Here is a 16,818-nt window from a genome sequence, read left to right on the forward strand (position 1 = left end):
TACTTAACACCGCCTTCCCTCGCCTTATTGCGCGTGAAGAATGGTGTACAGCTCGTGTGATGGGGATGGTGAAGGGAAGTAAATCGTCTGACATTTTTTACGTCCCTCCATCGCACCTTTTAAGAGCCACGCAGAGGATGGAGAGAAAATGGCAAACTTTCATTGACTGATTGAGGCAGAGTGTATACCTGTTATTTTCCAGAAGGCATATGATATTGTCATTTTTGCTAGGGTTGGTATATCTGCATCAAGGGTTGTGTAGCTTGACTCATGTGTTAAGAAAGAGATTGTGCCTCCATTAGTGGCAAAAATGATTGAAGATTAGCATTCACAACATTGATAAATGGGTTATTCACTAGTGATGAAAATAATACAAGTGATTTGTGTGTAATTAGAAGAGGTACAGAATGAAGGGAATAATGGATGAGGTCGAATTCCTACGAAGTGAAGACGAATCACAAGAAATCAAGAAACAGAAAAAGAAAAGAATGATCGAATTTCAACAAAGGTAGATGAAGATTGGAAGATCTTGAAGCATAGCAATTAAGAATGAATCCCTTTGCAGGGAGAGGACACACCTCACCCTCAGGGAAGTATATGGCCAGTAAATCCAAACTTAAACCCAAATCGAACGACTGAACTATCATTCTTATGTTATTAACAAACTGTCGTTAGGTACTACGCACATTTCTGCGTCTCGCGCCCGCGATCTCAGAACTATGGATAGCAACCTGGTTGCATAACACCCTCCCGAATTTATCGTTCAGTTTTCCCACTCTGAGCAACTCCCATGAAAGGTGAATCCACGGTTAATAAGTTGACACAAATGTATGCAAAAGAACCCTACACTCTCTCCACTGCTGTGATTATGTCGTTTCACAAACCTCACGCACGACCTGGCTAGATTTAGTCACCAGTCAAATGGCTGAGTGATTTAGTGGACGTGTTTCCATATGCACCCCGCTTTCCTTGCTGCGTCACAGCGGGTATATAAAAGGCGTCCAGCACCCGGGACTGGATAGTCGAGCAGCTAAGCGCGACGGAGCGAGATCTACCTTGTGAACACTCAGGTACGCTACAGTGGTGTGCTGCCAGGGGGTGTGCTGGCTCCTACTGTGTTGTGTGGACTGTTGATGATACTTTCTCTGTTAGTTAGAGGAATTCATGGGGTAACACTGTTACACTCTGTGTCGTGTTTGATGCTTTGTGGATACATTTCCAAAAAATGTCGCATAACTTACAAGTTCTGACTTTGTAAGGCATTCTTGAAAAAAGATGGATTTCCAAATTAGTTAAACGTATTTGTATCAAACTAATATAGCCTAGAATGCTATGTGCGTGGAGAATTTAAGGAGTCATTTGCTACTATTCCCATTGTAGTTAACAGATTAAGATAAGTTACTGAAATAAGATGTGAAGTAGTCCATTTTGTTGAGAGATTTTGTTTAATAAGTTCCAAACAGAGAGTGACTTTGTCATCCTCCGTGCGATTTGGGAGTCATGAGTGTGTGTGTATTGGTTTAGAGGACCAGCCAAGCCAAAGGTTGTGTTGCCTCAGCACATGTTGACCTGCTCACAGTAACTGCCGCTGGAAATACAAATGTACCAGCAGCCTGACACTCAGTTTTCAGTTGTCTTTTTTTTTTCTGTATTTGATGATTTTGAAACTCTTGTTAGAAGGAGATGAAAGGGGTAGGAAATAAGTCTGACGTTGATTATGAGACGATTAACGAGAAATTGGAAAAGTAAAATAAGCTAATTTAACTTGTAGATAGGTAAGACAGATAGATGATAGGGGTAGATAGATATTTCTGTCTTGTATCTCATGAGGGATGATCATCTGTCTACTTGAGCCCGTAGGTAAGTATGTGTTGGTCTGTCTTAAACCCAGTGAAATATTTTCATGAAATTCGGGACATATGAGTGTCATCTTATTGGCTTTTTAGAGTGAACATATTTCTGGATTCAAGAACGTCGTCCTTCGTGTCTATATCTATTTCTTTTGAATATGCTGAACTATTTCTTGTATCTGTCGCAATAAGCGTTCCGTGTATCTTATCTCCCATGTCTGCTGAATATATTTTTCTTCGGTCGTATGTCTATTCATGGTACGCCTTCACAAAAGGCTCAACTGGTCTTAGTCTTAACAAAAGCGAGACACCGTTCGATATTCTCAAATCGTTATCTTTCGAGTTCTTAGATAAGTGACTCAAGCAGGACAAGACTTCGTATCTTACTTTGTAACAAGAATATTTGTAGAATAGTGTTTGTATGTGGGCGTTGGCTTAGGATTTCTCTCCTACCTCGCGACCTGCAAATCATACAAATCATTTGAGTCTCAGGTGTCTCGCGTATGGCATAGAATAATAATCAGAGAACAACCAGCCATTTTTTGCTGTGTTGTATTGCTGTAAGACGGTGTTTAGGGTGATGGTTGCATAGAGGGGGTGAAATGTCATCGTGAGGTGAGAAGGTAAGTGAAGGGAGAAATGACTTGACACTGATGGTGGGTCTCCATACACACACACACACACACACACACACACACACACACACGATGTTTCCGTAATCACCCATCCTCTCCTTATTATACACGTGTTTAGAACTCCCCGCACAGGACTAACAGATCTCTACAAATAATTGCATTAATGCTCTCTTGACTGTAAGGACATGTTCAACACCCATATTAACTAGATGGGGAGTTAATACTGAAGTAGTTGTGCTAAATCTACGTTCGAACACCTTGTGGAAGAACACAATTAGATGGATAGCCAATTCTTAGTCTTAGACCTTTTGTTAATACTGTTTCTTTTGTTAATACTGTTTTCTGTCACCTAGATGGAAGACTCTTACAGCTTTACAAAGATTTTGGTAAACTGAGCCACTTGTGCAGCTGGTGTGTGTGTGTGTGTGTGTGTGTGTGTGTGTGTGTCTGTGTCCGTATCGTATGGCCTGACCAACACATTTTTGTTCCCGGCATCACGAAGTATTGCAATTATCGAAGTGGTGTTGTTGATCAGCTACAGATGGTCATCCACACTGGCAGATTTAATCTGTAGTGAGACATTAGTTTCCGTCAGGGATATGATCATCAAAAAGTCATGACGTCATCCGAAATCTTTATCCCCTGCGCACGACGGTAAGACCCATAAGCAAGGCGTCCGACCCTTGAGTACGGTCGTACCATCATGCTCAAGGGTCCTCCCGTCCTTCTCGAGTCGTAAGGTCGTACTTGAGGGGCTTAGAAACATAATTGATAACTAAAACGTAATGAGAACTAACACATAACGATTTTCGTCTCAAGACAGATAACGTCATAAGACCGACAGAGAGAGATTAACGAAGATTACTTGCCCCTCCCATTTCTGGCCTGAGAATTTTATAAACGATCATCAGGAACTTCATCTGATAGTCTAGGGCGAGCGACCGTCCTCCGCGGAGCCAATAATTGGTCATTTGTGGTGACATTTCCTGGAGCCTCAATGTTTAACCTCGGCAGGAGTCAAGAGGACGGGGCTGAAATGAGGTTATTAATAGTAATGAAGAACTTGAGCAGGAGCAGAGATAGATAGATAGAGAGAGAGAATTTAGAGAACCACTGTTTAACCTTTAGCCCAGCGCTTTTATAATTGAGGCAGGGCGGCTACAGGAGGGACGGTGTATTATAATCTACCATGATTGTCCATCTCGCTCTCGTCACGCGCCACACAGGGAACCTCTATACCAACACCTCCTCACTGATTCATGAGGGTTGATCATGTGTTCGTTTAGAAGCTTCACTCCTTTTTTTTCCCCTTTCGGTGAATATGTATAGATAAGTATGATGCCACTAGAAGAGTGAGGTTTGTGAACATATATGCGTAATTCGTTCATGTATGTTTCTTTGTCTGGCTGATTAGTATACTCATACAAATATAAACACATTCACGCAAAGGAATATGCAAAGACGCAATATATGTATGTGTGTGTGTGTGTGTGTGTGTGTGTGTGTGTGTGTGTGTGTGTGTGCTTGCCAGTATCTTGTACCTCCCGTGCCGCTGAGGTTTACGTCCTGTGGAGTACTTTCGATCGCTGAACAAAGCCTTCCATCTGAACACTGGTTGACAACCAATCAAAGTGAATAGGGGAAAACTGTGGCACACGAGAGCAAGTCTTTGATTCACATAATAATTGAACATTTTTCATAATCAATTTGATTTCTTATTCCTCTACCTCATATCTTATTCTTCACTCTAGTTAGCGTCAGCTATTCTGTTTCCCTCGGTACGACTTTTTTTCATTACTTCTCTTATACTTTCTTTCCAACAATCACCAACTTAACCCTGGTTACCTCCTGAAAGTGCGTTTGTCCTGTTCCAAAAGGATCAAGTAAGACACATCTCCACTAAAGGCTGGTGGTGTCAAAAGTGTAGTGAGGATGAGGTATAGCGAAGAAGGCCTATGTATGACCTGACACGAAAGTGAACACGATGGTGAGTAAGAGTGTGGGGGGAGCCACGGCATCCGCTCGCAAGTGGGTGGCTACTTGGGCTTTGAGACAGCACTTGCCAGGGTCATTAAGACCGACAACGTCATTTAGCAACCACGACTAACAAGTTTCTTTTTTTTTCATTTTACAACCCTTCATTATTTTTCATTCCTGTTCTATAACTTTTTTTACTCATTTTTCTTCTATTCGCTGTTGTAATTTTCTCCGGTTCTATAATCAACTTTATTTAGGTTCCTAACATCGAAGATTCCTATCCTAGAACTCTCAAGGAGAGCATGAAGCGCTCTTGGTAAGACGTAGATGTCGTATTTGATCAACTCACAACGCAAATGTTCTCATGATTATGAAATTAGCAATAAAAAGTTTAATCATAGATAACAAATGAAATAACGATAAAAACATGTTCGTAGAGACGTAGAACTGATGCAGGCCATCCAGAATATGATAACATGGAACCCGAACTTACCCTAGGAAAATGAAAGAAAATGAGAATCTATATGTAAATAAATTAGTAAGTTAAAGAGTAATTATCAATTTCAAATAAATGGATTAGGAATACACAGCAAAAATAACTAAAGACATTGATGAATAAGTAAAAGAAGATGAACATTGTAGCATTTAACAGTTTATGACGGTTTGGTATCACAGAGAACAGTGTCAGCTAACAGTATGGACAAAATATTTCTCCGCTGAACGAATTACCAGAGAAACTTAAGACTTAGAAATAAAGATTTTGCTGCATATAAATTGATATACTGCACTTGTTCACTTATGCGATTAATGGTTTTATTTAGAAGACAAAAGGTGGACGAAAAAAGAAAAATGACTAACGGTGAGAGACGTGAACGGAGAAAACGAGGAATGAACCAGAAGGTAAGCGATGTAAACAAACGAATATGTGGCAGGAGTTGTGAGTGTTGGGGAGGCAATGTAGGGTGGCGGTGGTGTTTTTGGTGATACAATGTTTCATAAATCTGGCTCGAGGCAGCGGTGAGCGGCCTCTTATAACAAGATGCTCTCATGTGCGCCTTTATGGCAAATTCATCTCCCAGCCCACCTCCTCCCCTGCCGCTGCCTGTCGCCGCCTTCAGCTCATTTGTCTACCAGCAGGTGATCCACTTAGACAACCCAGCCAGGGACGCCCACTGCCTCGTCAGAGTCATCCTGGCGTATCCCATCCTGGCGAAAGTAATGGTACATGCAGGAACATAGAGAAGAGAGAGTGGCCAGGAGGAACAGCTGTTGCACTTTCATATGACCGAGGTTGACGGTCGGAACTCTGCCTTTCGCTGCATCATGCGGCCCGTGTGCCGGTCCGGTCTGGTCCACGTTGTGGTCGGACCAGTACTCTCCGCACCGTCCATGTTTATCTTGACTGATCTGGTTCCCCCCACCTCTCTCCTGCTCAGGTCCCCCCACCTCTCTCCTGCTCAGGTCCCCCCGCCTCTCTCCTGCTCAGGTCCCCCCCCTCACTACCTGATTAACCTTTTTTCATGAGGGCTCCCTCCGCCTGCAGGCCAGATCCCAATTTCTCCCTGTACCTTACATAACCTCTCACTCATCCTCATAAGACCTCCTGCCAATCAACTGTCCTCCTCCCCTGGTCGAAGTACTCTTCCTCACACCTTGGCCACCGCCTCCTGCATCCTCACCCGAGGTATCCCCTTCCATTCTGGCGGAGACCCTCCTCACCCTTCCTCATCCCACATGGTCGTGGTACCACTTTTCCCCTTCACTGGTCGAAATCCCCCTCTCTCACCGCTCCCCCTCACCCTTACATCTCCCTGCGTAGGACCCTCGCCTAAGCCAATCATGGGCCCGTTGTGATGCCTCATGCGGGAGTTATGAAGGCAGATGTATTACCTTTTCTGGACATTAATGCGCATGAGGCTACTAACCGCTGACAGAGGAATAGAATCCTTGTGTCTACTACACAGAAGGGCGATTGAGGAAATATCCAGAAGAGTACATCTTGTAGCAGCGGACTCGCGTCGGTAAGGCGAGTCATCCAGCCTCGTGGCTGCCTCCCACTCTTGCTTGCCGATGTGCGATGTCATCGAAAAGAACAGAACCGTCTTTAGAGGCAATATTTTCATGGCACATAGACAGCAGCCTTTAAGGAAGCACTACTGTCTTGACATAGAAGTACTGAAGTGATGCGCAGAACCATCAGTGTCAGTATTGTTGATCTTACTTTCAATCCTTAGAATCTTGTAACCTGGCTAGCCTTTTACATCTCCCTACATGTACAACACACCTGTCACTCTCATTTCTCTTTGGCATCTTCATACTCTCTCTCTCTCTCTCATACCTTCCTTATCCGCTTTCCTCCTAACGCATGGTAACGATGAAGGCTTTCGTCCGCGCCTGGAACCTTCAGTATGCTCAAGTTTCTTGACTAGATTTACTGGATTGCATATTCCCTTGACTATCATAGGTACATAATCTATCTATTCTACACAGCCACGTATTCACCATCTGGTACACTCATCACACATCCATTAACTGGCTACCCCAAGATATACTTATCATATATCCTTGGCTTGCATTACAAAATAACTCCTTTCACTAATGAGTAGTAATAATATATATAATATCCCTTGGGATAGGGGAGAAAGAGTCCTTCCCACGTATTCCCTGCGTGTCGTAAAAAGCGACTAAAAGGGGTGAGAACGACCGGGGCCAGAACATGCAGGAGTGTGACAGGCGTACACGGGATAGAATGGTATACTGGGGTCGACATACAATTAGTGGACCGAACTAGGGCGTGTGAAGCGGTCGGGTAAACCATGGAATTGTCTGTGAGGTCTTGTTGTGGATAGGGAACTGTAGTTTCGGTGCATTACACATGACAGCAAGAGAATAGATGTGAGCGGATGTGACCTTTCTTCTTCTGTTCTTGGCGCTACCTGGCTAATGCGGGAAACAGCAATCAAATACATAAAAAAGATAATATGTAAAACCTCTTTGGCATGCCCACTACATACTGAACTCCACACACACACCATATTCCTACTTCCTTCCACATTCTTCACATACTCAAACCCTCGAATACGCACCCATCATACATCCACCCGCTCCTGTCCTCACCACTTACTGCTCTCCACCATCCTGGGACGCACACTTGGTGACCTTACCTGACATACCGGCCTGGAAACGATCCCTCAGTTACGTCGGGAGAGAGACATTACTGACGTGCCGCTGACTTTCATGTTGCAGGATCAAGTCGAAGATGCATCGCGTTGCTCTCCTGCTTGTGGCGGTGATGGTGGTGGGATCCTCCTCCGCCTGCAAGTACTGGTGCAAAAACCCCAGTAACCAGGAGTACGAGTGTTGCGACGACGGGAACCCCTACTTCCAGCCTGAAGGTGAGTGGTCAGGGAGGGAGGAGGGACGAGTGTGGGAGACAGTGTGGAGAAGGGACGAATGTGTGTGTGTGTGTGGGAGAGAGGTGAGGAAAAAATGACAAGTGAGGAGGAAAGGAGATAATGAGAGGTGGGAACAGTAGTGAGGAGAATTGGGTACAACAGAAAGATGAATAGTGAGAACATAAGGATAAAGAGAAGAGATGGAGAGAAGGGATGGAACCAATGGGTTGGTCACATCCTAATGTCTTACGCCAGCTGGGCCGGCAGCACCAGCCGGTGCCTCCTGCTGCAGGAGTGGTTCATGTATGATGGTTGATGGCGGGTGGTTGCTAAATGGCTGTTGATGGTTTGTAGGTGATTATTTGTTCGTGAATGGATTTTTTTGGTTAGTGGTTTGTGATAAACTATCAAGGTTTGAAGGTTGATGGCTTGTTGTTAGGTGGATGATTATGTATTTGGTTGCTGGAGTGATTATCTTTTTATGTGTGTTTTGCAGTCACTGTCTGCGATTGATTATGGTTGATGATAGTTGACTCTGATAGATTAAAGAGCATAAGTGACCTGGCTTATATGAATAATAACAAAGAAGATACCCCACAAAATGATAATCATATTGCGTTATTGATGCCTGTCACAGTATCTAGCACTTGAAATGAGTTCAGGACATGAATAGGTATAGAGATATGTAATCAGGAATTATAAGTAAAAGAAAATGAAATCATTACACACTTTATGTTGACTCGTATAGGTGAATATGTTTAATGTTCAACGACACATTCATATAGTTATCACTGTACTTATGTTTGATAACACACATATATCTATCTGTCCAGTGTTAGTTTGACATCTTAGTTGATATTCTTTTGGTTATGTTAACATACCTGAAAGTGAGGTAATGCCTTCATATAGACGTGTATCTATCTCATCAAAGTCTGTCAATGAATGTCACCTGGCGACAACCCTAAATGTTTTTAGGACTTAATTCGTATTTGATCTGATTCTATAAAACACAAGCACACACACACACACACACACACACGACTGATAATAGTGTAAATGTGGTTAGTATCCAGGTTAACGTATGATGGTAGAGAAAGTTCATGAGGTAGTAATTACACACACACACACACACACACACACACATGAAACCAAGAAGAGCCGGGAGTGACTTGATCACATCCTTTAAAGTGTCTGAATGTTTGTTGGCATCAGCCGTGAGTCGTTCGAAAAACCTCAGGCTAAAACAACCGTAGGACGTAATCAAGGAAGGAGCTTGTTAGGAAAAAAAAATATGTAAAGAAGTACTTTTGTGAGAGCAGTGGACGAATGAAAAAACTGAGTAATGATGGTAGACGACTAGAGAAACTGAGTAATGATGGTGGACGAATACATGAACTGAGTAATGATGGTGGACGAATAAATAAAGTGAGTAATGATGGTAGACGAATACATAAACTGAGTAATGATGGTAGACGAATAGAGAAACTGAGTAATGATGGTGGACGAATACGTGAACTGAATAATGATGATGGACGAATAAATAAAGTGAGTAATGATGGTGGACGAATGAATAAACTGAGTAATGATGGTAGACGAATAGAGAAACTGAGTAATGATGGTGGACGAATACATGAACTGAGTAATGATGGTGGACGAATACATAAACTGAGTAATGATGGTGGACGAATACATAAACTGAGTAATGATGGTGGACGAATAAATAAACTGTCATGACACTGTGAATGCAGACAGTATACACAAGTTTAAAAAGTTGTCTGATAAGAGAAAGTTCAGGGGATGGGGCCACCACTAGTTTGGAGCTCACTCAACGGACCACAGAAATAGGTATCATGCATTATTGATAATGGAAAGCTAAAGTCCCAAGTCCCAACCTTCGCTAAGGGCCCCTAACTCATTAAAGTCCCACGTCTCATTAAAATCTTAGCACCCATTAAAGTTTTAGCTCTTAAGAAAGTCCCGTCTCTCTCGTTAAAAGCCTTACTCATTAAAATCCAAGCTTTCATTAAAGTCCCAGCTCCCTTGAAAGTTCCCAGCTCTCAGTACCTCGAGCTCAGAGTCCCATATCACAGAAAAGACGAGGGAAGACTGACATTTCGACTAAGAGTGGGGAGATGATAGACAGACAGACAGACAGAAAGGGTGGTCGATCAACTGGTAGAGCTCTGATGACAAAACAGTCGAAGTGGCAGGAAACCACAAAACTGATTGTGCAGCTAGACAGAAATCGATAGCTAAAGTGAGGGATGGAACCATAGAAAGACTGACAGGGACGATTATACAGAAAGACAGGAACAAAAAGACCCTTCCACAGAGACAGAAATACAGGTACACAAAGACGGACAGACAGACAGACGTGCAGTTTGTATGAGGACGGAGACAGAGTGACAGACGCAATGACAGGTGCCTTCCATACACCAGGTTGCTACTATTGGTGCTTAAGGCCGTACTCCTCAGACTACGAGTGTTGCGACGGAGGCCACTCAGCCGAGGAAGGTGAGTAGTTCCTTAGAGGTGAGTGGGTCGTTCCCTTTTTGGTAGGTCGCTCTTTGGAGGCGAGTGAGTCGTCCATTGTTGATGGGTCACTCTTTGGAGGCGAGTGAGTCGTCTCTTGTTGGTGAGTCGCTCCTTAGAGGCGGGTGATTGGTGGGTTGCCCCTTGGAGGTGACTGAGCTGTCCTTTATTGGTGGGTCGTTCCTCGTAGGCGGGTCGTCATTTATAGGTTAAGATTCATTGGTGGGCAGTAGGCCAATGGCAGGTGACGGTGAGTCATACGGAGACACAGGTGAGGCGGTTGAGGGAGGGAGTGCTGGGAAGGAAGGAGGCGAAGACGACTCGTCTCTGACCGCACTGAATCTGGAGGACTTGTAGAAAGCTCACGGGGGATGGTGAGGAGGAGGAGGAGGAGGAGGTTGCCGGCGCTCGACTCCTTGGGATGTATAAACAAAGGAATCACGTTGTGTTAGTGCTGGCGCGACGGCTTTCATTACACACCAGCTGGAGACCTGCCAATATCGAGACTTGTGAGGCTTTAATCTGATAGTGATTATTAAAGATTCAGGTTGAGGAGGGGGCGGAGAGAGAGAGAGAGAGAGAGAGAGAGAGAGAGAGAGAGAGAGAGAGAGAGAGAGAGAGAGAGAGAGAGAGAGAGAGAGAGAGAGAGAGAGAGAGAGAGAGAGAGAGGACAGGGAAGTAACATCGTCAGCAAACTCTTCGTTGGCTATGACTTTCCCCCATGACTTGCACGACCGACACCCACCCACCCACCCTCCTTTTCACTGGGTTTCCACCGCCGTCACTACCAGGTCTGCTGCCACCACCGACACTGTCACCAGTGCCACCATCACCAACACTACAACAACCAGTACCACCATCACCCACGCCACTACCAGTGTCACGACGAACCACCACCTTCACTGTCATCACAACCCACAACCACCAGCTCTACCATCGGCTCCATCACCACCATCACTACTACCATTATTATCATCATCATCACAGCCATCACCAGCACTGTACCATATCAGTCTTCACCACCATCACCACCACTGCCCATCACCATCACCACCACCACTACCATCATCCCCATTAATCGCCGCCCCTTCTACTACCATCACAACCATCACCACTACCACCACCATCTTCATTACTCTTACCAACAACAACACCAGATCAGCTTACGTACTCACCATCAGTGCAGCTACGTCACCATCATCATTACAACTACCACTCACTCACACCTCCAGCATCACCACTACCACGATCCTTAAAAACCACCATCGCCACACCTACCACCATCACCACCACCACCACCGCTGGGGCGATCTGAAGCATCGCTAATGCAGGACTCTGGGCCGTGATGGCCAACCGTCGTCACGTACCCAACACTCAGCTATACTCGGGCTATCAATCACTCTCGCAGATCGTGTTCAAAACACCTTTTCAAAGTCTCGTATAATGTACAATAGAAAGTATAATTCTTTTATATACCGCATGAAGCTTTATGGTTATCAAAAATAGCATTTTTAATGTTATAAGAATTTCCTTCCATCCTTATGTTTTGACTCGGACGAATATGTCTTCATTTATTTCGATTTCCTGAACTCAGCGCTGGATAGTGGGAGGTATATTACAAACGATCGTACAAGACTGTTTTTTCTAATCTTTTGATCTCATTTCTACTTACTGTTTTATAAGATTTTAGCCATATATATATATATATATATACATATATATATATATATATATATATATATATATATATATATATATATATATATATATATATATATATATATATATATATATATATATATATATTTATATATATATATATATATATATATATATATATATATATATATATATATATATATATATATATATATATATATACATATATATATATATATATATATATATATATATATATATATATATATATATATATATATATATATATATATATATATATATATATATATATATATATATATATATATATATCAAGTGAGACATATCCATGATGTAACTTAGTCTAGGTCTCTTCCCCGAGTTCATGTTATTTATACATCCCTACGTATTTTATTTTTCCAGAGGAAGAGGGACCATCTGAAGCCCCGCCAGCCCCCACCGGTAAGGCCCAGCTCGACCTTCCTGTCACGCCTGCTACCTCCCCCTAAGCCAGCCCTAAACTCTGGCTTAGGTGGAGCTGGGGGAAGGGGTAGTTACCAGATCCTTCCCTTGTAACGCGGCACACACCAGCAACCCTCCTGCAGGACGGCACTTAGGGATATACTACTCTCAGTTCCTTCACACTCGTAGCTTTCACTGTACAGCCTATGTACTCCCCTAACATTACTGGTAGTCTTGTATGAACGATAGTACGATGGTTCATTATAGCAGATAAAGCTGGTAGACGGAGTCGAAGGGACTTCTAAGCTTCGAACGTCAAGTTATAGCTTTTGTTAAACGTTTGACACAACACTATTACACCAGCCGATAGATATTTAGATGGACATCTCATTACCAGTAATGAGCATAAGATCTATTTACTTTCAAGGTATGATATACTGTGATATATTATGAATGCTACGGTTAATCTCATGCATTTCTGCCATACACTTTTGATATCTTGTACTCATCCTCCTCTCTGTACTGTCGCAACAGGTGACGGAGTGGAGCCCGCGAGCAGCGGCTGCTACTACTACTGCGCCTACGACGGGGAGGTCTACTGCTGTGGCGATGATGTTGCTGCCAGTGAGTACAGCACCGTCTGCCTGCCTCTCCCTCTGACCCTTATGACCTCTTATTGCTCACCTGACGCTCATTGCCTCCTCCTCCCTGGCGTGACCACTCTACATGACAGTCGAACCTTAGTGACACTTAGAGCTACCTCTCCCATCCTCTGTGTTCCCCTCCCACACCTTCCCCTCCTCTGCAACAGCTCGTAATTTTGCGCGCTTTTATATCCCACCAGCCTTATCCAGTGTCCCTGACTCAGAGGTCATGTGTGGGCATCTGATTTAGTGTTAGAAAGTGAATCCTACACTTGATATTTTCTCCTGTTTCTGTCTCCCTCGTTTCTCTCGGATTTCCCGTGTTTACTGTATAGTTCCACACCTCGACTAACACATCTGCTGTAGATAGCAAAAATGAATTCCATCGCTCACTGAGTCACGATACACATCCGACAGACTGACAGGCGTCTTGCCATTCTCAGTTGTCATCACAACGGCTAACACGAGAGAATCACATTTTCGTTCCACAGTCCGCCTTATTTCTCTCTAACAGTAGCAGCAGATTTACTCCCTTCATATGGTTTTTCTGCCACTAGGCAGTAGGGTTGAGATCTTTAATCTTAACGTACATCACCATTAGTGGCGGATTTTGCCAGTTCTCTCTCTCTCTCTCTCTCTCTCTCTCTCTCTCTCTCTCTCTCTCTCTCTCTCTCTCTCTCTCTCTCTCTCTCTCTCTCTCTCTCTCTCTCTCTCTCTCTCTCTCTCTCTCTCTCTGTGCTGTCGCTTTTTTTTTTTTTTTTGCATCTCACACCACCCACAGAAGTGTTCGAGAAACCTCAGATCCTGCCTGGACTCACATGTTTCACTGTCTTCCCAATACGTGATAACAAAGATTGTCTGGGGATTTCGGTACCTACTGCTGTTACCTTTTTCCTGACTTGACCCGACTGAACGTGTGCCATATCTCTGACATGACATTTTCCTCTCAAGTTATTTCCACGTTAGGTAGTGAACCCTTATAACTGTTTAATCCATAGCAGGAGCAGGTGACTCCCATCTTCGTGGAGACACGGACGGATCCTTAGTAGTAATCTTTTACCTCCTGTGGAATGGCTGGTGGTGTTACAACTCTGGAATCAGAGGAGATGCTACTACAGTTACCCGCACCCACCGTCATCCTACACTAGAGCATTCAGGAATGTGCTCAACACCACTGCTTCTCACTCTGCCATACCCACCACCTCCATCACCTTCCATCCACCACTCAACCGTCGGTACCCCGCGACCTTCGCTGCACACATCCACAAGCGGCACCTGTTCTCACACTAACACCCATCTCCGACACCCACCTTCAACACCTACATTTGCACTACCACCCACTTCCAACACCTGCAGAGATAATATAGATAACAATTGACGATCTCTCTCTACAGTTCCTGACAACCATGACCCTCACACCGGCCGATGCCCTGAAGAAGAGGAACAGGTGTGCAAGAGTTCAGGGATCTTCCTAGTCACCAAGAAGGCTAAGGTAAGTCCAGGCAAAGTGTCTCAGTTGTTCGTCCACGATGCTCCTGTTGTGGTGGTGGTACTGCTAGTGAGTGCGTTGTGTGCGTGAGGTTTAGATGTGGTTCTTACTTTAGTCAAAGTAGTATACAAAGAGGCTTTAGACTTGTATAACTTATCATAAATACATCTGATACTGTTATACTTTGCAGATATTGTTTAACATTGTCTTATGTGTGGATATGAAAGGAGTCATGCAACAAACACATGCACTAATAGTCTCAGAAATCAACTAAAGAGGTGAAAAATCTCAGTCGAAGTCTTGTATTAGAAGATTCATCTGTCAGGTGCTGGGTGACGTCACTTTGAGTCAGTATGATGTAAAGTAAACAAACCACTTCATTGCCTGACGAGGTAGGGAGTACTGCGTGTAGAATTAAGAATAATTACCACAGTTTGCTTTGGAACACGAATAATTTCTCTTGCGTGATGTAGTCATACAAGGCAGGACCTTATTCACCCCATGACCTGTTGATTAAGTCATTACTAGAGCCTCGTCAGCCACTGAGTCTTGCTCATGGTATTGTACCACTCGTGGTCACATGACAAGGTGGATTGGCTGTAAATAAGGGCGAAAGAAGAGATTGAATGTGCAATATAGCTTTAAAATGAGACCTGGGCAAAATAGAGATGTCCAGTGAGCATGTACCTAAACACACACACGCACACACACACACACACACACACACACACACACACACACACACACACACACACACACACACACATCAATAAGTCATCCCTCCAGTACTTCTCGAACACGAACAAGATGTCACCCACTTGACCAGCTGTAGGCCCCGTAATAACTGAATCTGGTTTTCCGCAGTTGGCCAAGACTTCAGGCTCGATCCAGTTAGTGTCTGGTGAGGCTAAGCAGCAGCCCGTCTGTGCCTCCGACGGCTACTGCGCCGAGGACCAGAAGTGCTGCCCCAGCAAGTGTGCACGCCGCCATATCTGCATGAAGAGCCTCAGCGAGGAGAGTGACGAAGAGGAGGACGCGGACAAGAAGCTGTAGAGTTGCAGACGATGTGTGTGTGTGTGTGTTTGAGAGAGAGAGAGAGAGAGAGAGAGAGAGAGAGAGAGAGAGAGAGAGAGAGAGAGAGAGAGAGAGAGAGAGAGAGTAGAAGAGAAGGGGAAAGTAAGGCAGGAGAGCAAGAATAAGGAAAAAAGAAGGAGAGAGAGAGAAAGAGAAAAGAGACTGTCTTTCCCTATGACTTTCCAGTAACGCTCATCTTCTGGCTCCTCGGACCAAAAGAAAAAAAAAAAAAAAAAAAGCATCGTAGCGAGTATTTCTTAAGAGCTTCCGGGTGTGAGCGGGAGTGGAACCGCTGGGCAGAATTACACCATATTCGCTGTTCATGTCTTCGTGTAGACCAGTCGCCTGTTTTAGGAGTTCCTGTAGTACAAGTAATGATCCGCGTGCCTGCTGGCGTGTCTCAGTACCTTAAATCAGAGTGTTACGAGGGAAGAATAAGTGTCAGATACACACGCATGTCAGGACGATAGATCCCACGAGAAATATCGAAGACTTGCCACACAACAAAGTCTTCGTGAAGCTGCCCAGGTAAGACCGCTTGCTCCAGGCCTTAGCTTTCCCTCCATTAGTATATTTTGACTGAATACCTACCGATGCACTCCAGCGCGGGCTCGCGTATCGGCACAAGTAGTTGTGTTTCGGCACCTTAAAGGTAAAAAAAAAAAAAAATGTTGTTATCGGCTTTAATTTATTTTGTTACGCCGTAGATTTCTTAGCTGACGTTATGTTAGCACTCATCATGTTGTTGTTGTTGACGCCTTTCTGTTACTAATGTGCACCAACACTGTGTCAGCAGCCGGCGTTTCACCTCACCATTGTTTTTCGCTAGAGAGGGAAAAAAAAAAAGAAAAATTGTAGCCAATAAAATGATATTTAAAAAAAAAAAAATTACGAAAATGATTTTAATTATGTATCCTCCTTGTGTCGGCGACGTCAGCAGCAGCAGCAGCAGCAGCAGGAATACCTCGAGGTCTTCATTTAGTCTGACGGGTAATCGAAGGTATGTGTGTGTCTCACACTAGGACCATATACTGTATGTAGTGAGAGCGCATGTAGTCAGTGAGAGCGCATGTGGTCAGTGTGAGCGCATGTGGTCAATGT

At 43.9% G+C, this 16,818-nt stretch overlaps 1 protein-coding gene across 1 annotated transcript; it reads left to right on the forward strand.

The window, feature by feature from the left end:
* Positions 1–932: 932 nt before the first annotated feature.
* LOC139752057 (uncharacterized) lies at positions 933–16,605 on the forward strand. The gene is made up of 6 exons (XM_071667891.1): positions 933–1,070; positions 7,709–7,857; positions 12,472–12,510; positions 13,045–13,134; positions 14,549–14,646; positions 15,508–16,605. Exons 2-6 carry the CDS (start codon positions 7,722–7,724, stop codon positions 15,694–15,696), a joined length of 552 nt encoding a protein of 183 aa, XP_071523992.1. The 5' UTR covers positions 933–1,070; positions 7,709–7,721; the 3' UTR covers positions 15,697–16,605.
* Positions 16,606–16,818: the final 213 nt, after the last annotated feature.

The sequence above is a fragment of the Panulirus ornatus genome, chromosome 12 (assembly GCF_036320965.1).
Source record: "Panulirus ornatus isolate Po-2019 chromosome 12, ASM3632096v1, whole genome shotgun sequence".
Lineage (NCBI taxonomy): Eukaryota > Metazoa > Arthropoda > Malacostraca > Decapoda > Palinuridae > Panulirus > Panulirus ornatus.

What these genes read in the sequence shown, in the direction of transcription:
- LOC139752057 (XM_071667891.1), top strand. Translation starts at nt 7,722, where the DNA reads ATGCATCGCGTTGCTCTCCTGCTTGTGGCGGTGATGGTGGTGGGATCC. An exon ending in AGCCCCGCCAGCCCCCACCG is followed by an intron (nt 12,511 to 13,044) that starts GTAAGGCCCAGC and finishes CTGTCGCAACAG; the next exon opens with GTGACGGAGTGGAGCCCGCG. An exon ending in TAGTCACCAAGAAGGCTAAG is followed by an intron (nt 14,647 to 15,507) that starts GTAAGTCCAGGC and finishes GGTTTTCCGCAG; the next exon opens with TTGGCCAAGACTTCAGGCTC.